We start from the raw sequence: 25,262 nt of genomic DNA, 5'->3' as shown, positions 1-25,262 counted from the left end.
AAATCACACCTGAGAAATAAAGAACATTGAAGAGCTTATAATGGAACCTGAAACTGATCTGACGACAGAACACCAAGAAACTCTGCGAGATGTTTTCTTCTGAAAAAGAGGATTAAGGCCGATATCTACTATTAAACATCTTTTGAAGAAGTGGGAGGATGTCAGAACAATGGTCTTAATGAACAATTCGGATAGTGAACAAAGTCTTGGAACGGATTATGTTTGTTAATCAATCACCCACTGTATTTCTCTTTGTAAAATACTGATCCTAACAAATGCTGTTACAAAAGTTTTGAAAAGTGTCTCATGTTTACCCACATTGTGACCTACATTATAAATTTTAAAAATTTTCTAAATAGAAACATTTCTACTCGAGTCTTAATATAAATAAATCATTGATTTATTTTTATTTCAGGTTTGTTCTCACAACTGAAATATGGTTTTTAATGAATTAGTTACAAAAACAAAAAATGAACAAAGATGTATAAAAGGTAATATATTAATAATTTTATTGATATTTAAACTTCACACAATGTCATACTTTTTTTATAATCTCAAATTTCTTGAAAAAGTGTTAGAAATTTCAAATAGATTATAACAGTTTAAATGCATCTTATAATTTTCTAATATATGTTTTATGTTCTCTTTTGTAATGACAGAACTATGTTCCTTTGCATATATATATTAATGAACATAGACTCCATTGTTATTCTAGAAAAGATTATAGAATACTTTTATTATTAAGTTGTTGGGTGATATGATATTTGTTCTACAAATATTGTAATTAAATATAGTTTGTAATTTATTAAAGAAAAATTTGCAATAATAATTTTAATTTACTAATAATAAGTAATTTCTGTATGACTTTATTTAATTATAATTTTTTTGATTGTTGTGTATATGTTAATTTATATATATATACAGTCAACTCCGCACAAGTCGACACCCCTACGGCCGGATGGGCGAGCAGTCAAGGTGGCAGCCTACCGCTCTGGGGGACCCGGGATCGAATTCAAATGGGTCAAATAATCTCCAGGAATTTTTAAGGGGGGTGGTTCGTTCAGATATGTTGGGCCCCGTCCCTCACCACCCAATCGCCCCATTGTGGGCCTGGCCGAACCCATAATGGGCTTTCTAAAAGAGGCCCTCTTAGTGCCCACAGGGCGGAAAGAGTTAAAAAAAAAAAAAAGTCAACACTCCAAGGGGAAGTGGAAATGTGTTGAGTTATCCAATGTGATGACTAAAGCAAAATTGGAAAAAAAAAAACCACAAAACTACAATTAGGAAAATACAGTAGTGTGTTGTACAGTAGAGCATTGATTATCTGACCCCCGATCAACCGTCACATCGGTTAACTGACCGTGTTCTAGTCTACAAATTCAGTTGTTCGCTAGCGATGTGGCGCTACAATATTTGGCTATGTCTTGGCTACTTTAATATTATTTTTGCGTGTTTTAGCTGGCAACTCTCTCCTGACTGTGAAAGGGAGCCAGTATTTAAACGAGGTTTAATTTTCTACTCTGTCTTCATTTTTGTATTTATTTTGTGCAAAATAAAGAAATAATTTTTAACAATACAACAGAGATAATCATTATTTTTAGAAAATTTTGTTAGGCTTAACATCGATGAAAATTTGATGCGAAGTAGGTTAATAGCGATATACTAATATACTAATTACATGGGATAAACTAATATACTAATAATGTATTTTTTCATACTTTTTGGTTATCCGTTTTTTCAGTTATCCGACCAACCCCAGTCCCCAATTGAGTCAGATAATCGATGCTCTACTGTATAGTCTTACAATACATTGTGTCCTCCATTTACAATTACTCTGTAGATGAAAAACTGAAAAATTCATTTAGTGTTGTTTGTTTTGAGCACTTAACTGTCTCGACTTTCTTTTTCAATGATCACGAATGCCTTGAAAACATCATCTTTGCAATTGTCAATTGTTGGCAAGTAATGTCTAAGGATTCTTAATGCCTCTGGCATGAGAAAATGCAAAATTGGATTCTGGTGTGACGTTGATGTAGATTGTATATTTTCTTTTTGTTTATCTGTTATTATTTTATACATAAAAATACATAAAATGTTAAGGCATTTTTATTAATATGTATATATATATATATATATATATTTTAATAATAATATTATATTATTATATATTAATAAATAAATCCAGTTCCCCTCCTGAAAAAAAATGAATTCACTCTGCACGTGTGGTGCAAACTCATTTTTTTTTTTTTTTTCAGGAGGGGGTGACGACTTATCGGAGTGTGGGACAGCAAAAGTATGTCGACTTATCCAGTGGTGACGAGTTAAACGGTGTCGAGTAAACTGGAGTTTTTTAACATTAATGCCTATGTAAGTCAGCCGGGACCACAGAAAACTGACTACTTAACTGATGGTGTTGAGTTATCCGGGTGTCAACTTATGTGGACTCGACTGTATATATAATTTTGATTAGAATGTTATATGTTGTTTATTATATTCACTAAATTTACATTCATAGTTTATAATTTATATTTATTTTTTTTCTTCTTGTTAACATTATTTGAACAGAATAAATATTATCATGTTTATATATATATGTATGCATTTTATTTTTTTTAGTTGAAGATTTTAATGATCTTTTTTATCCTAATGGTAACATCAAATCTGAAGTTGTCACTGTAATTTTGGTAAGGGTATAAATTTGCATAATTTATTTTAATAAATTTTAAACACTTACAATTATTTAATTATGAAAACACTTTAATTTTCAAAAAATACTTTTAAGTACAGATAAACTAAAAAATTACTTTAAAAATTTAGAGAATTTCTCAATAAAGATTTTTAGTTTGCAGTTAAAGATTATGGAATGTTATTAAATATAACATTACATAAACATAACATTCCCAGAAAATGAAATTTATTTGTTGCTCAGTAATGATAAAAGATAATCATGACAACTGAATCAACATGACTAATTGATCATAAACAATTGATCATGAATTTGCAACAGCTACAATAGCTTAAATACAAAAATAATATTTCATGAGCAATTGACAGCAAGCATAATTGACAAACTTGGATTACCAATTATCTCAAGAACTTACAAAATATCATAAAAACATGAAAAATTACTACACACCCAAAAAGCAAAACCAAATCTAATTATCAAAATTCATCAAATTATGCAAAGCTGCTAATTTGAAGATTATCACACTTTCTAATTTCAATTTTATAATAAGATTAAGATGAAGTAATAATAATGTCAGTTCCACACAAAGATTGCAGTATTTGTTTGATATAATTTTTTATTCTTATGAACTTGGTTAACTATCTATATGTTTTTGTAAAACTTTGTTAATGAAATACCATAATTAATTATTTGATTTGAAATGCTATACACCTAAACAGCATTGTATTGTGGGACACATGTACAGAAACTGATAACAATAAACATGGTACATATGCAATAAGGGCTTGTGTGGCCTTGAAAATTGTATCCCATTACCATGATTATTTTTCATGTTTAACTTATAATTTTTATATATTATATAAATTTAAAAAAAATATAGATTAAGTGAAAAAGAATAATCAAAGATGTATACGTTTCAAATTATATGGTTAATGTGGATTACAAGTATATTTGGATTTGTAAAGAAGTTCGGAAGTACAGAATCTAAAGTGCTGTTTGAATGCCTGCTGAGGAGGGACAAATGTCCGAAACACAAGCTTAAAGTGTATGTGTTCAGGTGAACTAAATAAATATTATTTCTGATCTGTAAGACTAAATATCTGCATCCATAAATTTCCAGTATAATAAGTCCTGTTAATTGATAAATGTACTAGTATACAAAGATTAAGTTATGAAAAAGGACACAAAGGCATAATAATTGAAGCATTGGAAGTGCTTGATCATACACTGAAAGATTTGAGGGGAAATGGACAGCCCTTTGGGGGAGCACTCATTTTATTGTCTGGTGATTTTTGACAAACTCTGGCAGTTATACCACGTTCAACACCCACTGATGAACTTAATGCATGCCTCAAATCATCAGTTCTATGGCAACATGTAAAGAAATTGACTTTGAAAACCAATATAAATGTTGAACTACAAAATGATGTATCCGCCGAACGTTTCATAAAACAATTGCTGGATATTGGGAATGGGAAGATGGCAATAGACAGATCTACACAATGTATCACATTGCCAACAAACTTTTGTAAGTTGACATCAACCAAAGATGAATTGATTTAAAAGGTTTTCCCAAATATCGTGTGGAATTACAAAAATCATCAGTGGCTCAGTACATGTGCTATATTAGCAGCTAAGAACAACGATGTCAATGACATCAACTTCAGCATTCAAAACAGAATACCGGGTGAAGCGACAATGTATAAGTCCATCGACACTGTTATGAATCAAGACGAAGTTGTCAGTTACCCAACTGAATTCTTGGATTCACTAGATTTGCCAGGAATGCCACTGTACATTTTAACATTGAAAATTGGTGTGCCTATCATTCTTCTCCGAAACATCAATCTACCATGACTTTGCAATGGTACAAGACTTTCGGTGAAAAAGATGATAAACAATGTCATCGAAGCTACAATTTTGAATGGGAAATTCAAGGGGGAAGATGTACTGTTGCCACGTATTCCAATGGTCCCAACGGATATGCCATTTGAATTCAAACGTTTGCAGTTTCCGGTGCAAATCGCTTTTGCAATGACCATCAACAAAGCACAAGAACAATTGTTGCAAGTGTGTGGGCTAGATTTGGAGAATCCGTGCTTCTCACATGGACAACTGTATGTGGCCAACTCATGCGTCGGAAAACCTTCTGATTTATTTGTGTACGCACCAGACAGAAAAACAAAAAATATCGTGTATCCACAAGCACTCCAATAAATAAATAGAATTGAAACAACACTTTGAAATGTTTTCCCGATGAAAATTATTAATAATAATAACAACAACAACAACTCTCCCGTGGCCACCACCTGGTCGTGGTGGGAGAGCCCAGTAATTTTACTGATCCATAGGGCAATGCAGGCTGGAGCATAAGCTCCTGGTAGGGACACCCATGCCAATAAGGTCTATGGGGAGAAATGAAGCTAAGAGTGACCACACCCACATTCTGTGGAGATATTTATTATGGTGATAACTAGATCAAAGTGTGATACCGGCTCGGACGTTGCCCGGGTTAACAAGGTTTGCGTTCGTGGGTTAGGCAGAGGCTCACGTTTGAAAAATAGGCCACAGTCTCCCCTGGTTACCAGTGGCGAAAGCAGCACCGGCCCAAGCATGGCTACTGCAATGCCCTCAACAGATGTGAGGAACCAACCCAGCCTTGGTGTTTCTGTGGCAATGCATCCACAGACCACAAAGGCTGGAAAACCATGCCAGCAGATGAAATGGACAATATGAAATGAACGAGTTTATCATCCGTACTTACTACACCATCACAAAACTCGAAACAAACATGACAGCATACAGACAACAACTACACCATAAATTCACACAACAATATCCTCACCTCACTGTCACTGAACAAAGAGTTGTTGATCAAAAAAGAACAATTATACACAACAACCTTATTCCACAAACAACACTTGAACTTATCAAACAACAGGTTGCTGATCAAATACATCAACAGACAGAAACATCTAACATTAATGAAGATCACGTAACCTGTCAGGATAATCCAGCAACAAGCATTGATAATAACACACATACAACAATTACCACTAATGATACTACAGACACTTCCTCGTCCATCACTGATAACATAGACATGGATTTAGTTAATACGCTCTCACTTATATTTCAGGAAACACTCACTAAATATACAGGCACAGATCCCACACAACGACCACGAATACCAAAAATCAACACGTCAAAGGAAGTAGGAAAAACACTAAATTATGTAAACATTCACTTACTACCACACTACATTCATTTAACTTCTACACTCTCAGACATTCATACATTAGTTTATGCTGGGGCAGTCACAGTAGTGACACACCATGGACTGAAAGTACAATCACAGACAAATACACAGAAAACACAATACTATCACAAGCCTGCCTGGCAGAGAAGAATAAAAATACAAATAAATGACATTAGACAGCAATTAGGCAGGCTGACACAATACACTAAAATCAACATAACACCCAAATTAAGGAAACAGCTCAAAAACATTTTCAAGAAAATAAAAACACATACAAAACATGAACATCACAACACACACATTACAGAATACATTGATACACTAAAACAAAAACTTGCTGCCAAAGCACGTAGACTCAAACGTTACAAAACATGTACACTACGAAAACAACAAAATAAATTATTTACAAACAATGAAAAACTCTTTTACAGACAAATTAATAACAAAGCAAACACTGATACACAGCACAGTGGCACACCAACAGAAGAAGAACTCACAACATATTGGTCTTCTCTTTGGTCCAGTGCTGTCACACATAATGCTGATGCAGGCTGGATTGAGGAGGAGAACAGAAACTTGCACAACATACCAACTATGCCCTGTGCTGAAATAAACATACATGATTTCCAATGCACTGTTAACAGAACACACAACTGGAAGACACCTGGTGTAGACAACATTCACAATTTCTGGTACAAAAAGTTTACATCACTGCACCAGGAACTAGCTAAACACCTAACACACATCATCATCAATCCACAAGACATGCCAAATTTTCTTACTCAGGGCATCACCTACATGAAACCTAAAAACAACAATACCACAGACCCCACACAATACAGACCAATTACATGTCTTCCAACACTCTACAAATTATTGACATCCTGTATTGCAAACAAAATATACAAACATGTTGAAGAACACGACATTCTAACAGAACAACAAAAAGGTTGCCGTAGAAATCACAGGGGATGCAAAGAACAGTTACTCATAGATTCAGTCATTCTACGGCAAGCACACAAACAACACAGAAACATACACATGGCTTATATAGACTACAGAAAAGCATTCGACAGTCGTTCCACACAGTTGGCTGCTACATATTCTACATATGTACAAAATACATCCATCACTCATTGCATTCTTTCAAAACACTATGCAGCACTGGAGAACAACACTACATCTCAGGGTTAGTAACACTTGCATACAAACAAACCAAATTTTTATTAGGCGAGGAATTTTTCAAGGAGATTCCTTGAGTCCTCTCTGGTTCTGCTTAGCCCTGAACCCATTATCCAACATGTTAAACAACACGCAATATGGTTACAATATCAGACATGAAAAAACAACACAGTATACACTGTCACATCTCATGTACATGGATGACACAAAACTTTATGCATCCACACAAAAACAACTTCATCAACTCCTACAAATCACACATTCATACACCAAGGACATACAAATGGAATTTGGCCTAGATAAATGCAAAACAGTTCACATAGAAAAAGGAATCCTGAAGAAAGAAGATTTTGCACTTGGAAATGGAGACGTTATTGAATCCATGGAAGAGGGCGAGTTCTATAAGTATTTAGGATTCCAACAGGCCAAACTAACAGAACATACACAAATAAAGCAAAGATTAATTAAAGAATACCAAAGTAGGTTAAATGCTATTCTCAGAACACAGTTAAATGCAAAACACACAGTTAAAGCAATAAACACATATGTCATTCCAGTACTCACATATTCTTTTGGAGTTATACATTGGACTCACACAGATCTTGAGCAACTCCAAAGGAAAACAAGAACAACACTTACTAAGCATAAACAACATCATCCTAAATCTGCCACAGAAAGATTAATCCTTCCACGTAAAGATGGCGGACGTGGCCTGATTGACATAGTTAACCTTCACTACAAACAAATACAGTCACTGCGAGAGTTTTTCTATAAAAAACAAGAAACATCACAATTACATAAAGCAGTAACTCTAGCAGACTCGAATAACACACCATTAAACTTACACTCACATCATATGGACACAACACAACATATAAAAAGCATAGACACCATTAAGCAATCGTGGGCTCGAAAGGCACTCCATGGCAGGCATCCTTATGATCTGGCCCAGGATTTTGTTGACAAAACTGCGTCAAACAGCTGGTTAGCTCGGAGATTCCTCTTTGGGGAGACGGAAAGATTCATGATCGCCATACAGGATCAGATCATAAATACTAAAAACTACAGAAAACACATACTCAAAGATGCAACACTCACAAATGACACATGCAGAAAATGTCACATCATGCCAGAAACTATACAACACATCACTTCTGGTTGCAAGCTCTTGGCACAGACAGATTATTTACACAGACATAATCAAGTAGCAAATATAATACACCAAGAGCTTGCAAAGAAACACAAATTAGTAGACATCCACGAACCATACTACAAATACATTCCGCAGACAGTATTGGAAAACAACACGCACAAAATGTACTATGACAGAGCCGTAATCACAAATAAAACAATTTACCACAACAGACCAGACATCACACTCATTGACAAACACAATAAAATCACATACATTATAGACATATCCATTCCAAACACTCACAATATACAAAACGCATGCACTGAAAAAATTAGCAAGTACACAGAACTTGCCCTGGAAATAAGGCATCTGTGGAGGATGGATAGGGTGCTTACTGTACCTGTTGTTCTCTCCTCTACAGGTGTCATACCACACACACTACACAAAAGTCTGGGCACGTTACAATTGAATAGAAACACATACATCATACTACAGAAGGCCACTATATTGAATACATGTCATATTGTGAGAAAATTCCTGAATACAGACACACACACTGATACACTTCTTTAATTTTTGTTTTGGTTACTATGCCTTGACTTTGGTCCGGCATAGTACATAGCCACCGGTGTTAACCGAGTATCTCTCACTTAACCCAACATGATAATAATAATAATAATAAGTTTCAGTAAAAATGATAAAATGCAAATTGAATTTTATCATAACGAGTTTGCTTGAATTTCTTTTCTTCTGAGATCGCAGCAATGCGCGACAGGTAAGCTAGTTAATTATAATAAAGAAAATCTTTGATTTATAGTGGAATTCTGTTCCAGGACAGCCATTGTAAGTTGAACATGAAAAATAATGATGGTAATGGGATACAGTTTCCAATATACAAACCTATATCACACACACACACACACAAAATGATTTCTAAGCTATTGCGGCTGCTGCAAATTCACTGTATATCATCAATTAGTTATGTTGATTCAGTTGTCATGATTATCTTTTCTCTCTATGTATTTCTTTATACCTTTTGCAGAAGAGAATGAATTTTAGCTACCATATTAGGTTAATTATTAGTCCTGTAGTAGTTTGATATTCAGAGATGTCAATTTCCTATGAAGAATATAAGCAATTTTTTGAAATGGATGGTACAAAGTAAAATTGGTCAAAATTCTATTGAAAAGTGATATTTTTATGAATGATGGGTATTGATATGAAAACATCTCTGCTACCATTTAATTCAGTATTATGTACTGTTAATTAGTTGACAAGTATTGCTATATAGATAAACTTTAGGATTATAAACATAAACATACATTATTCATTAAATGTAATAAATCTAAAAATATTCATATATGCTTGGCTGGTAAAGAAATTTCATAATTTTTATTCTCTACAAATAAAATGTATATATTTTTTAATAAATTCAGAAAAACTGGACATTGTTTTTGAACAGTTATTGCATTGATAAGAAATCTTTAACTGAAATTAAGTTTTCTGAATTAATAATTTTTTGGTCATGATTTGCTAATAATTGATATAAAGAATATATTTAATTTTTTTTAGCCTTGTGATGGTAATGGAAAAAATTATCAGAAATCTTTGGACCAAAAACAAAACAGTTGGCCTGACATACTAAAAATCAGGTATCATGATATATAGTAAGTATAAATAAATATTTATATTAAAATAATAATCCTTTTTTGCTTTTGAGTACTCACAACCAGGTTAAAAGGACAATTATGTTGTTTTTTTTTAATAATAATTTATAGAATGTAATTTTTTCTATTCTGAATTGGACATTGCCATTTAAATATACTATATTTTAATCATACATCTATCTAATTAATAATCATAAATATATACTATGTAATATTTAAAAGCAAGATTCTTATATAATTTTTATATGTTACAATCAAAACCTGTTTTTAGTTAGAACTCGTTTTAACTAGTTGAAACTAGTTTATACTGGATGTCTTCGTTAAAACCTGTTTTGTCTAGTTAAAACTAGTTTTAACTCAAATTCATTTTTGACTAGCAGTAAATTCTAGTTTTAACAAAGACATCCAGTATAAACTAGTTAAAATGCATCCTAATTAAAAACTGGTTTTGACTGCAACATATAGAGTGATTCGGGGTAAGATGGTAAGCGGGGAAAGATGCCTACTTTTTGATATTTCCAAACGGTGACATCAGATATTGTCATGTGTTTGTATGATGAATCGTTGGGCCAATATTGAGTGTGGAAAGCTGTAGTTGGCTACCGTTACCTCATTTTCTACATCTGAGAAGAATAAAAGCAAGATAAGAACGAAGTTTATGTTGTGAAATGTTTCTAGAATCATTTTAAAACTGAAAGTTAAAATAGAATTTGTTAAAAATTGCGAAAAACAATTAATGTGTGATGCAGTTAAGGTTCTAAAGTTTCCATTGTGAGCTACTGCTGATCCTGATCAAACACGCTAGAACACGTGACTCTGCTAGGCATCTTACCCCGACAAATGGGAAAGATTCCACATTTTTCTTGGGGTAACATGCCTAGTTTTTGTTAATTGAATTCCAATATGCCTATTTTTAATAAATTTTTGTTTTCTCGTTTTATTGCAGAATTTGCATAGAAATTATATAAGGACTTCTCAAAAAGGTTTTTTGATTGAAAAGAGGTTTCAGCTAGCTATAGAGCACGTTAGAATGGGCAGAAACTTAACAATACTTATATTGCGCTGTTATACTTACTATAAAGTACTTTGTACCACATATGCAATAAATTAAATTTGGTTAAGATATTCAAAAATTAATTTAATGCAATTATATTTGTTATCTTACCCTAATGGCATTTGGCATCTCACCGGATACTTGGAGTGAGATGCCTAAAATGCCAGACAGTAAAAAAGTCATCATTGCAAACACAATATACAATTATTTTTCATGTACTCCAAAGTTTTATTTGAAAAACTTGCTCAAGAATATGATATTTTCGTTAGAGGCCTCCAAAACCCAAATTATCGCTATAATTTCCTTCATAAGGTAATGTTAGGCATCTTCCCCAAATCACTATACATAACTTTATTTATTTCCCCTAAACATATTTATGTAGCTAAAATTAGTTTTAACTAATGTTAAAAGTTAAAACTAGTTTTATCTAAAATCAAAACATGTACAGCAGTAAATTAACTAGACAAAATGGGTTTTGTCTAGTTAAAACTAGAATTTACTGCTAATCAAAAATGAATTTGAGTTAAAACTAGTTTTAACCAGACAAAACGGGTTTTAACAAAGACATCCAGTATAAACTAGTTTCAACTAGTTAAAACGCGTTCTAACTAAAAACGTGTTTTGACTGTAACATATATCAAGTAAGTTCATAAGTTTATGCGTATTTTTATCTACAAAAAAAGCAGCAAAAAATTGTAATTAAATTTAATTTCAATCCATAATGTATTCACCATTATTTTGTACAATTTTTTGCCATCTTGATGGTAGCTTTTTAATCCCATCTTTGTAAAATGATTTTGGTTTTGAATCAAAATATTCAGAAATAGCTTTTTTTACATTGTTCTCATCCTCAAAAGTTTTCCCTTTTAAAAAATTCTGCAAACTGCAAAAAAGATGATAATCATTGGGAGCAATATCTGGTGAATATGGTGGATGAGATAAAATTTCCCAGTTGTAGCTTTCAAGTTTCTGTACAGTTATTTTTGCAGTGTGTGGTCTGGCATTGTTATGCTGCAAGAGAACCTGCTTTCTGTTCACTAACGATGGTCAATTTTTTTTCAGTTTTTCATTTAAACGCTCTAATTGCTCACAATACATTTGAGCTGTAATTGTTTGATTAGGTTCTAACAGCTCAAAGTGAATTACATCTGACATATCCCACGAAACAGACAAAAGAATTTTTTTTGGATGCAACCCACCTTTTGCAGTCTGTTTTGGCTGCTTGTCGCAATCCATTGTTTTTTCTCATCATATTATTATAGAGGATCCATTTTTTGTCTCCAGTAACCAGCATACCAAGAAAAGGTTCTAAAGCAATACCGGATAAAAGAGACGTGCAAATGTTTACACGTTGTTGTTGGTTAGCTATTGACAGTTCATGTGGTATCCATTTTCCTAGCTTTGAAACTTTTCCGATTTGTTGTAGGTGTCTATGAACAGTTCCGTGGGATGAATTTAAACATTCCACAATTTCATCAACTGTTAAAGATGGTTCTACTTCAACTAGTGTAGAGAGAGCATCGTCATCAAAGTCAACGGATCTTCCAGTACCAGCCTTATCCTCCACACAAAATCATTGTTTCTAAATCTTTCAAACCACTTCTGCACAGTCCTTGCACTAATTACGATTTGATTATGTACAGTATTTATTTTTTTGGCTGCATTTGTAGCATTCTCACCACTTAAAAATAAAAAGTGTAAAACACGTCTTTATATTCATCCATTACTTCCATTTTAACAAAAATAAACAACTGAAATGTTCACAATTCTAAACAGTATTATATGAATGAGACCCAATTTAACACTTCAGTGTAAAAATTATCACATTAGACTGACATTTTTAACAGCAAAACAAGATTTTTCTCAAGGTTATAAAAATGGGCATGGACTTATGGACTGACCTGATATATACATGTCATAAAATTATATGTTACAAATCTATATATATAAAAACGAATGTATGTCTGTGTGTGTGTGTGTGTGTGTGTGTGTGTGTGTTTGTCCTTCATGCATTACCACACCATTTATCCGATTGCCATGAAACTTTGGGAAGTTGTTTAATACATTCCCGCGAAGGTTTGTGGCATATGTGAAGATCACCATTTCCCCCCTTTCAAAAATATATTTATATATGGATTAAGGCTTTTATGTCCAACAGATGGCGTTAACTTCAGACGACCTAAGTTTGCTTTTCTGTGAGAATGGACCTAAGCAGATCATTTTCTACCTATCTATATAAATAAAATACAACGTTTGTTTGTTCCTACCGATTCCTTTGAAATTTTGACACAACGTTGCATTCGAATATGCACGTGGTTTTATATAATATACATGTCGAAATTCTCCCTACGGGGGGGGAGATGGACGGGATTAAGGCTTACCATGAAGAACTCGGCTTCTATTTATACTATTTTACATGCGGTTTTTTGCGTTTTTAATTGCGTTTTAATAGGTGACGTCAACAGAATATACACTAAAAAGGGATTTTTCGATATTCCCCAGCGGGGAAAGGGACAGGATTAAGGCTTACTGTGAAGAACTCGGCTTCTATTTATACTATTTTACATGCGGTTTTTTTGCGTTTTTAATTGCGTTTTAATAGGTGACGTCAACAGAATATACACTAAAAAGGGATTTTTCGATATTCCCCCCACGGGGGAAGTGTTACACATTTATAATAGATACATTTTGAGCCACAACAACGCGTGGCCGGGTCAGCTAGTATGTTATAAAATTCATTACATGATGTAATGAATTTGTAATGAAATTTCAGAAATTGATATTTATTAGTTATGTATATTAATTTTTCAAATTTGTAATCCAAAAATTTGTTAAATAAGTTTTTGAGAGATGAAATTTTTACTATAATTATACATAATATAATTGAAAATTTAAAAATTTTATTCTTATTATTTATTTTATTAAATATACATATTTTTAACTTTTAATAGCTATAATATTAACTCATCCTGTGAAGAATTGGAAGCAAGTATTATTAATCTTGTGAAATTTGATACTATTTCATCATTTTGTGAAACAAGACTAACACCAGCTGAATCTCAAAAGAGGATAGAAAAGTCTAACAACATGGTTCGTAACAGACAGAAAAAGAGAGACATTTGCGAATTGTTATTTACAAGTCCAGAAAGACACAAAATGTTAAATCAAAATAACCAGCAAACTAAAAAGTTTAAAAATGTTCGTAGTGATTTAATGCCAACAACAGAAATTAGACAAATTTCAGTTATTTCTAGGAAACAAGATAGAAAAAAGACTGTAAAAGCTTGTTTTAAAACTGATTTCACATTAAAATTTGAAAATCTAGCTTGTGATTCAACAAATATAAACTTTGCTGAAGTGCCAAAAGGTTGTCGAAAACAGTTATTTGTCAATCATTCTATAACTAATGGACATAAAGGAAAATCAAATTCTGGAAATAATTCTGTTACAACATTAAATCAGAATAAGCCTTTAGGCTGGAGTATTAAAAAGAATCGTCCGTCTGCCATTATTAAACCTATCTTGAGTTTAGATGCAAATAAATGCATTTCTTCAAATGAAGAGATTAAAAAGAAGCTTCCACTAAGAAAAGATATACATAGGATAAAAATAACAAATACAAATGATTATACAAATTCTATTTGTAATGAATCAAGCCAGAAAAATTTCAAATATCATGAAGAAAAAAGGTATGTAGTATTTATGCTATATTAATGACATAGTGTTTATGTGATCAAACACTGTTGTCAGGATTAATCCAATTATTAAGCCACTAATAGCAATACTAAACTGTATTAATAATTACTGTCTAAAAAATTTTGTTACTAAATTTCATATTTACCAAAAGAAAGGATGTTCTCTTGACTAAGTAGTAAATTTTTCTTAAGAAGGAAATGCCAAAATCTAAAGTCATTTTTTATATAAAGCTTACAGCTTTATCCTGAAAATTAAATTTTATAAGCAAAAGTAATAAATTACTTGAAATTTTTTGAGCACAAAAAAAAATGCTTTAGAGACAATGAAGACAAATGAGATTGAGATGATATAATTTAAAAATAAATCTGTGTTGATAGCTTTTATAAAACGTTCAGCTTATGAAAGAAATAAATCATAATTTTTTTTCTTCTTTTATTATTGTTTTGGTTATTTAAATGTATAGATTTTATTCTTCCTTCATAATTAGTTTTTCTTGCATTTATACAATAGTATTTTATACAATAGAATAAAATTTTTCACCAATTTGGTTCTTTACAACAGAATTCCAGTTATATAAAATTGTTTGATATTATAAATTAAACAAAAACTACTTGGGACATCTCTTGATTTTAAACTGTGTTATATGTTGAACTTGGTAAAAGAAAAATAGGCAATGGATTTGTTCACAAAAATTGCTGTTTTTTAAATTATGACATTCATTAACATAAATAATACAATAAAAATATTTGTGTACATTTAAAAAAAATAAATACTTAAAGCTTAAGTGACAAAAATAACTATGAACACCTCTAGTATTGACAAAATACCTTGGATAACGGTAATTTGTACCTGGTTATGTCATCTTTTGCCTGTATTAATACATATTTACACATTATAATAAGTGCATAATTTCTTGAATAATTCCATACTTCCTGGATTTTTTGGCACTTTGGCAACTTGCACCATTCTGTTGGAAAATTATACTTAGGTTCTACACTTTGGAAGAAAACTTGAAGGATATGCTATTTCTTTCTATTCATAAAAAAATGAAATGCAGAGTGCTGAACCTTGAGCAACCATTTAATATGGTTTTATTACTGAAATTTACATTAAACAAAATCAATTAATAAAAAATTATTATACAAAATTCTGATAAAAATTTATAAAAATTTACAAAATTTAAGAAAATTCTTAAATAGACAATGCAAAAAGTGTCTTCTCACTTGTCCTTTTACAAGCACATGAGGAAAATAACAGTTCCACCGTGGAGTTGACCTTTTATTTAAGGCTACTTGTCTGCCTCAATATGTAAACATTTCAAAATTCCTCTGGTGATGGCACAATATTAAAAATAAATAGCTTTGATAAAAATTTGCCAAAAATTCTATTTTTATTTGAAATGTCAAAAAAATTTATTTAAATTTCATTAAAATTATTCTATCAGATTAATTACTGAATAGTTCATTAAGATTTAAGACATTGGTTTAAGTACAATTTTTAATTGCATAATTTTAGATTTCAACATTTTATCATTATTATTATTATTATTATTATTTTTTTTAGATCTTCAAGTTTTAATTCTGAAAATTCAGAGGACTTGCTAAAAGATAGAGAATCAGAATTGTCTTTTGATGAATTATCTGAAAGACACAAAAAAGTAAGTTATCTTATTACTGTATGATAAAATCCTTTTTTATTTACAAGTAACTTTTTACTAAGATTAAAATTATTTATCTAGAAATTACGAGAAGCAGTTGTAAATGCTTTGGAAAAATATGACATTACTTTAGATCATCCTATGTTTAAAATATATGGAAGAAATTTGTTTGCTCTTTGTAAAGTTCACTTAAAGGTATGAAATTTCGTTTAAAAAGTAAATAATTAAAAATAATTAATTTAACATTTTTAAAATGTAAAGTATTTTAAATTAATATATTGGTAATTGCCATTTAATAAATTTAACATTGTGAAAAGATTTGGGAAATTACATGTTTAGTACAAATTTCATTTCTTCAGTTTTTTGATATAAAATACAAGAATATCTTACTTAATGTGACTTCATTCAGTACATGATTCATTATAGTGCAAGAGGATTCAATTAATGTGGAGATTCATTATAATATAGTCACCAGACACTGTCAACCTAATATGTACAAGACAATTTGTGATTGTACTGTAATGGATCAAAATCATTTTTAAATATTCTATTGACTTATATAGTCGACTCCGCATAAGTCGACACCCGGATAACTCGTCACTCGTCGGTTACGTAGTAAATTTTTTGTGGTCCCGGCTGACTTACATAGGCATTAATGTTATTAACCTTAAAAAACTCGGTTTACTCGACATCGTTTAACTTGTCACCACTGGATAAATCAACATACTTTTTCTGTTTCACACTTTTTAGAATTCTGATAAGTCGACTCCCCCCCCCCCGAAAAATGAGTTTACACTACACAGCTTATTGTACAGTGTGAACTCATTTTTTCAGGAGGGGAGTCAACTTATCAGACGTCAAAAAAGTGTGAAACAGAAAAAGTATGTTGATTTATCCAGTGGTGACGAATTAAACGATGTTGAGTAAACAGAGTTTTTTAACATTAATAACATTATTGCCTATGTAAGTCGACCAGGACCACAGAAAATTGACTAATTAACCTCCGGTAATGAGTTATCTGGGTGTTGACTTATGCGGAGTCGACTGTATATATATTTTTAAAAAAATGCATCCTTTAAGAAAAATGCAGATATATTATACAGATCATTTTGTATATTTTGTCCAGGCAATTGCAATATTTGGTTGGGACTGTGGAAGTTTTATAAAGTTCAAGAGCCTCTTTTTTGGTGATGCACAGTGACTTTATTATATATTCAACAAACTGTTCTGTTCCCTTCACTAAGTAAATTGACTGGTCCTTGCTACTGTGCATTTTTACAGCCCAGTCAAGATTTATGAAACAAGTTGCTATACAGAAGCATCTATTTAGTGAGTAAAATACTTCTGTAATATATACTGCTGACAGCAATTTGTGATAACCAGTTTATCTTGAGAAGAATTAGCAACACTAGCTGGCAGCGACAACTGTCCTAAATATTATTTTGATTTCACAAGAAATGGTAGGTCTTTAAGATAGTTTCGATTATTCAAAATTGCATTTGGTGCTGTTGAGAGCTTCTCATAGAGAAGAAGAGAAAGCAGGAAATAAGTCCAAACAACATAGGATCATTTTTTTTTATCTTGTAATAAAAATATTTAAAAGAGTCAAAATTTCATTTAACCTTTCAGCACTTGTGCTGTTGTAAAAAGTACAACACTTACCTTTTCGTTATCATCTTTTTAGAGGTTGGTTCATGCTTCATCTTTTAAGTATTCTTTAATCAATACTTAAGTACATGTGAAGTTATGTTTACCATCCTCTCGTAATTCTGTTACTATTGCACAATTATGAAAGCTAGGTGACAGTTGTACTTTTTACAATGTGTGTGCACTCACGTGCAGTTTTTCTTTACTAGTTAGTTCTACTTTTCATGGTTTTTGTGTGGTCTTTATGTATAGTACTGTACATTATAAGCAATGTCTAGACAATTTTGAGAAGAAGAAATACCAGAAGTTTTAAAGCAAGCAATATCTGATGAAGATGATGAGGAAATGGATATCTTTGATGATGGAATGTTCAAATGATGGAAGTGATGTAAAAGTTGAATTGTGTAATCATGAAAGTGACACTGAGACAAGTTCATCAGATAGCAGAGAAGGTAAAGATGATATGAATACAATGATTACCAATATTATTTATGTAGAGACAGACAAAAGTGGAATAAAAAGACAAATTTGAAAATGACCAAAACTAGACAAAAGAATATTGTAAAGATATTTCCTGGGCAAAAGGGATGGAGCCAGAAACATTTCATCAAAAGCTGAAGATTTTTTCAGTTTTGAATATGAATATAATAGATGAGATGTAGATTGCACTAATAAAGACATCAACAATGTTTCCAGTAAATTTGGAAAAGAAAGGGACTGTAAAAACACAAAATGCAGTGAACTGTTTTTTGTAATTATGAATATTGTAGGAATAAATGCAAGAATAATTTTTGTGATGAACAAGCCTGGACAGGATCAAGTAAGAAAAGGAATCTTTCTGAAAAATTTGTCTATACAACTAATAAAAGAGCATCTTATTTCAAGATCAGAACTTTCATCCCTCCAGGTGATATCATAGTCTTTCTTCAAAAATATTGTCTTGAGAAATGCTGAATGGAAGACTTGGTACATGTTTCCAGTGTGGATGTAAGAAAAATTCTTCTGTATCCACAAGGTGTGAGAAATGTAAAAGGTTTATCTGCAAATAACATGCAATCAAACAAATTTTGTGTGATATGTGTTTGTAAAATAGATGCTTAATTCATAGAATAGATAGCTTAATTGAAGAACAGTATAGAAAAATAAAAGCAAATGTAAATTCTTATTAACATATCAAATTAGCAAAATAAAATAAGAAAATTCAGAATGTTGTAAAAAGTACAACAGACATTTGCTTGTGGAAAAAATTCTTGCATGCTTGACAAAAGGTTAATTAAATATTTTTCAGGATCCCTCCATCCCATCATCAAATCCCTAGAACATTGCAAAAAAAATATGCCTGCATTAAACTAATTAAACCATCCAATAAACATTTAACTCTTTTAATTAGTTTAGTGCTGGTATATTTTATTTGGTCAAAGCAAAAATCTTTATAATATGAATAAGCAAATTATATTTCATTGACTTATCAGTAATTTAATAATGACATAAGTTAAACAGTGAGAATTAAAAATAATCAAATAAACATTTTATAATTGTATGAAATAATATTTTTAGAATTTCTTAAATAAATTATTTCTATTTAAAACTGATGATCAAAATATTTTCAGGATGTTATTGGTAAAGGTCGGACTAGTGTTCAAATGAAATTATTAGCAGAGAACCATGTTGAAGAGGTATAGTATTTTAAAGTATATTTAAAATATCATTGATGTTTTCTATAGAAATAGTTATAACTTAAAATGATAAACATGAATTAAAATAAAATTTGAAATTAGAAAAAATTATAAATTTCATTTATAAGAAACTTTTTTATATAATGGAATAGTTTTTGTCCATTGGAAAATAAATATTGAATAAATAAAAAGTTTATTCTGTAGTAATTTATTTCTACACATAATACAGGTATACCTCGAGTTACGTCGTTTGTCAAAAAAGTATATGGAAAAATAAAAATCAAGTTTAAGTCATTTTATTCGACTTTACATCCATCCGCCACAAATATTGAAGTTGTAATATCACTAGAAAAGCGTTAAAAGCAGATAAAATCATATTAAAATATGTACATTTACAGTAAATGTTAATATAATCATCATAAATCCTAGAGAACGAAACATGAAAACATCTGTTTTTCTGTGTTGTCGTCTTATTTAGCGGTCTTTAAGTGCTCATTATTGGCGTTTTCCACCGTAGTTTCGACTTACGTCGTAACTACACAAGTAAATTTTACTTACATTGCCTCTCCTGGAACCAATTACCGACGTAAGGTGAGGTATACCTGTATATAATGGACAGTCAAATGAAAATGAGACAGATGGGAAAAAAGTAAGTAAACTGTTTATTTCAAAAGTAATTGCCGTAACTGTTAATACATTTATCCCACTGTGAGACAAGATGGTCAATGCCTTCATGGAAAAATGTTTGCAGTTGCCTACAATGATTGTTCCCAGGAGTGCACCTCTTCGTCCAAAGCAAATCGATGGCCACGAATGCCTTTCTTCAGGACTCCAAAAATATGGAAATCGCATGGGAGAGAGATCAGGACTATATAGAGGATGTGTAAGGGCTTCCCAGCAAAACTTGAAGTGCACCATCAAGTCAAATGCCCAGGAATGTTGACAGACGGCATCATTCTGTTGCAGGAGAATGTCCTCCCACATGTTCCCAAGGTTGTTTCGACTACGCTGCAAAAATTTTGCTGGGAAGCCCTTACACATCCTCCACACAGTCCCAATCTCTTCTCATGCGATTTCCATATTTTTGGAGCCCTGAAGAAAGACATTCGTGGCCATCAGTTTGCTTTGGACGAAGAGGTGCCCGCCTGGGTACAATCATGGTTCTGTAGGCAACTGCAAACATTTCTCCATGAAGGCATTGTGACCATCTTGTCTCACAGTGTGATAAATGTATTAACAGTTATGGCAATTACTTTTGAAATGAGAAAAAAGTAAGTAAACTGTTTATTATCTGTCTCATTTTCATTTGACTGCCCCTTATATAATTATAAAATAAAATTTTTTAAAATATATAAATGTGTAAAAAAAGAAGTGTGTATAAATTTATACAATATGTTAATTTTAGTACAATGCATTTGATATCAAATTCATCTAAATAAATCAAACTCACAGTTTAGGTTTTTTATATAAATTCACTTTATCTAACCTACTTCATTGAATATATCACTTTTCATTCATCAGCAAAAAGGATTGAATGAGTGACATGTAGTATTTCAATAATATTTTTGTTGATAATGTATGCTGTCATACATAAATAATTATTCATTCTTAATAATTGGTTTTTTGTGATTTCAAGGCAAATGAGTGAAAGATATCAAGTATATTTTCTTTGAAATGATTATACAATATAAGATAGTACAGTGGAACTTCACTTAATGAGCATAATTCGTTCCAGAGTCTTACTCGTAACGCGAAACAATTTTTCCCATAGAAATTAATGTAAAATACGATAATGCGTTCCACACTGAAATAATGCTCAAATGTTTTATGTATAACATTTATTCAAAAAAAAAAATTGTACAATATATACTGTTAAGGAGCGTGAATCATCATCTTTTCTTCTAGCGCGGAATGAACCATCCTAGAATGAGAATTCGATTTGCAGAAACAGAAAACCAAATCACTGCTAATATGTTTGATAAACACTCCAAATGATATGCCAAATTCTTGGGTTATGTAAAGGCTATAATTAAATATTTGAAATTAATTAATTTGAGAGGTAGGCAGTTATGTTTCCATCTTGTGTTAAATTTAATAATTATAAATAGTTAATTTTTAATTCAGACATTTCTAAAATTTAATTTGGAATCTGTCATTAAATTTAATGACCCAAGAATTTGGCATATCGTTTGGCGTGTTTATTATATAACGGACTATGGTTGTTGATGTTTATAAGTAATATGTGTGAACACAAAAGTTTGGAAAAATATGCGATCACAAGCAATACTAAGATGCTAGCAGAATGAGTGCTAAACACAGACTGATGGAGCATGCCACATGCACACAATTTGGGACTTCCCCTCTCCTCATCACTTGTTATGCGAAATATCGCTTGTTAAGCGAGGCAAATTTTCACAAATTGTTTTGCTTGTTATGCGAGGTTCCACTGTATTTTCAATAAATTATGTGCAATTATGATCAGTTATTGCATTAAACTGTATATTTATTTTTAATAAATATCTAAAATAAAAAAAATGGTCCAATCTTCTATTATTAATGTATAATTACCTCTGTTATAACATAAGTTTCTAATAAGTAAATTTGTTTATACACATTTGATAAATATGGAAGTAAAATTACCAAAATGCAAACTTATGTTTACTGTTATGATAAAGGGACCCAGCAGCAAACAAAGAAAATTGTTGGTGCTTATTGCTGTTTTTCTTCACGTCTAACTAGACAGGAAACAAAACAGCAATAAAATTGTGTTTATTCATATGTGATTTTGCATGAGATGCTTTGCCCTGTTGAATAATATCAGATGAAAGTGAAAAATGCCATCCAACTGATCATAGTGACCTGCAGAATAATCCACAAAACATCCATATCTGCCTTACCTCAACTTATTCACATATCTATGAGTTCATATTACACTGTTCTAATTGGTTTGTATAGGTCCATCAAGGAAAATATTTAATACAATATCCATATATGATTAAGCATCCTGGTTACAAGGATCTAAGCAGGGAATAAAAAAGGAAATCTTTAAGTAATGAGGAAAATCCTAAAATAATAAAACATTTGAAAGACTACAGATTTAATGTTTTGCACACAATTCTGTTTCTCTCATTTTTCTTGTTGTTTTTATTGTGTGAAATTCTACAATGCAGTGATTTTTAGAAACACATACACCATGTTACCAGAAGAAATGCCTGTATGAATACAAAGTAGAATTAAGAACGAACTGAACTTTTGAATTTTGTGTTACTGCAGTTGTGAGATACAGGATGTCAGTTTTTTATAAGTCCTTGCTTTTATACATCATTCATTATTTGTATCTCCTGTCTCTGACAGGCATAGCATGATAAAAATGGAACTTTCTTTGAAGTGTCAGAGAAAGTTGGAAGATAAATGACATAATATGGATTAGTGAGCAAACATCAAATTCATTATTAGGAGTGGATGTCAAATTCTTAGTTGTCTGTGATGATGTACAATGAAAGTGGACTGATTTGTGGTAGGAACAGAAGACTTTTCATTGACATATTACTTTACTTTGGTCATTGTTGGTTAATATCTAACCAAGAAGAGCTTAATGTTCTTTTCCAACTTCCTCCCCTGATCTTATTCCTGTAGACTTACTTGATCCTAAAAATGAAGGCGAAATTGATGTGTCATAGGTTCCAGTCAACAACAGAAGTAAGCTGCAACAATGTGTCTATGTATGTCACTTTGGTAATGATGAGAATATTAGAAAATAAATGAATCTGAAATATATGTATATATAATCTAATTTATATATTATACGATAGAACAAAAGACAGATATTAAATAATAGTACAGTATGCAAAATATTCAAAGTTGTTTTAATATCAAATCTTGTTATCATCATTTTGTTTTAAACATTTAATAGTTCAATGAGCTCAAGATTACACAAAACAAAACAGTAGTTTAGAATGTAAATTTATTTAGTTTAATTTATCTAGTTACAGAAAAATTTAGTAAATATCTTAAAATTCTAACAACTTTCAATAAAGTATAAAAATTATTAGCAAATCAGTTGTTATGCTAAGGATTGGAACACGAACAATTATTTTAGCATGGAATATGAATACATAGGTTGAAAGAAGAATGTACACATGGTCTTTGTGCAGAGAAATTACAATGCTAAATCCAGCTCATTGAAACATTTGAACTGGCTCAGTCCTCTGACTTTGTGTAATAAATATGTCTTTGTGTTCTGGTCATAAGTAGTAGAGAGCTAAAGTTAATTTTGTTGAATACTAGCAGATAGGCCCGGTGTTGATCGGGCAAAAGTAACGATAGCGAAGATTAAGATTATTACATTATAGTCAACCTTTTCACAGAATGCAAGAATTGGGTTTCCCTGTTTCCAGACTAATTACAGAATTTTTAGATAGGTCTAAAAATATGTTCGACTTCCTGCAAAAACAAAAAAACTGCATCTGCGTCTTGCATGTTGCTTTCTCTTAACACTTCCATCGTTGATGGAAGTGTTAAGACTTAATCCTGTCCCTCTCCCCCGTGGGGAGGAATTTTGAAAAATTCCTTCTTAATGTGCATTCTCGTGACGTACCCTAACTGTGTACCAAATTTCAACTTTCAACTCCTAACCGTTTGGGATCTGCGCTGATTATCATCATCAGCTCGTCTTGATTATATATATAGATACAGTATACACTTTATTTTTACATAATAAATTCAGTTGATTTATAATAATTTAGAAATCTTTTACATTTTAGGTACAATTTAAGATTGCAAAAAATATACTGTATTTTACGGACTATAAGACGCACTTTTTTCTTTGAAAAATTGCCTCCAAAATTTAGGTGCATCTTATAGGTATTTTTTTAAAAATTGCTTAAAAATTAAGGTGCGTCTTATAGTCGGTAAAATACAGTATTTAATTTATTTTAAGAATTGCTATTTTATTTTTTCAAAATAAGTATATTTAAAAATTTTCTTTCAGGTACTTCCACAAGAAATTAAAATGAAGTTGAAGTTGTAATTATCAAAAAAATATATATATTTTGTGTCATAAATTCTGTGAACTAAAAGCTCCAATTATAAAATATTTTAATTATTTTAATAAAAGAAACAATCATCTAATTTAATTGGAGGATGTATTGTTCATTTAATCCTTTAAATAAGGATTATAACGGTGTTATTAAAATTGTGAAATATTGAATACCTATTTGTAAATTTTTAATGGAAAATAAAGATATTGCAAAGACAATTCTCTATCAGTATTAATCAAAGACATTCCATTATATTTTATGGATTGCTTTATGTATTTGATCCACCCTTATAGAAACTAGTGCTGAGTGTTTGGTATCTTAAGATTGTGCATGCTAATGATTTAAAAAATGATTAGCAAGCATTTTCTATAATTTATCTATTAATGTTTTTTCTAATGAATCCATTGACATTGTTATAAACAATGTCAATCCATTTTTCAATACCAGTTATGATTGATTCATTTCAAAAATGGATAATTTTCTTGATGTTTGAGAAGCAAATCTAAGAACACGTGGAACCCATAAGCTTCGAAACCAAGTCATTTCAAGTGACCATAAACTGTT

At 31.1% G+C, this 25,262-nt stretch overlaps 1 protein-coding gene across 2 annotated transcripts in view; it reads left to right on the top strand.

Moving 5' to 3' along the window:
- Window positions 1–24,761, top strand: part of LOC136973696 (uncharacterized) — a 35,943-nt gene extending 11,182 nt beyond the window's left edge. The window contains exons 2-9 of one of the 2 annotated variants that reach the window (XM_067268437.1): window positions 416–491; window positions 2,617–2,684; window positions 9,835–9,914; window positions 13,935–14,672; window positions 16,243–16,336; window positions 16,418–16,531; window positions 19,594–19,659; window positions 24,650–24,761. In XM_067268437.1, the coding sequence (XP_067124538.1) occupies window positions 437–491; window positions 2,617–2,684; window positions 9,835–9,914; window positions 13,935–14,672; window positions 16,243–16,336; window positions 16,418–16,531; window positions 19,594–19,659; window positions 24,650–24,688 (1,254 nt within the window). In that variant the 5' untranslated portion in view covers window positions 416–436 and the 3' untranslated portion in view covers window positions 24,689–24,761. Of the gene's footprint in view, window positions 1–415; window positions 492–2,616; window positions 2,685–9,834; window positions 9,930–13,934; window positions 14,673–16,242; window positions 16,337–16,417; window positions 16,532–19,593; window positions 19,660–24,649 lie in introns of both variants that reach the window. The other variant, XM_067268436.1, reaches the window with a different exon arrangement.
- The last annotated feature ends 501 nt before the right edge of the window (window positions 24,762–25,262 follow it).

Source organism: Centruroides vittatus, unplaced genomic scaffold (assembly GCF_030686945.1).
Source record: "Centruroides vittatus isolate TY-2023 unplaced genomic scaffold, ASM3068694v2 contig_3271, whole genome shotgun sequence".
Lineage (NCBI taxonomy): Eukaryota > Metazoa > Arthropoda > Arachnida > Scorpiones > Buthidae > Centruroides > Centruroides vittatus.
The sequence above is the reverse complement of the archived record's forward strand: the minus strand, read 5'-3'. Positions and strand labels throughout refer to the sequence as shown.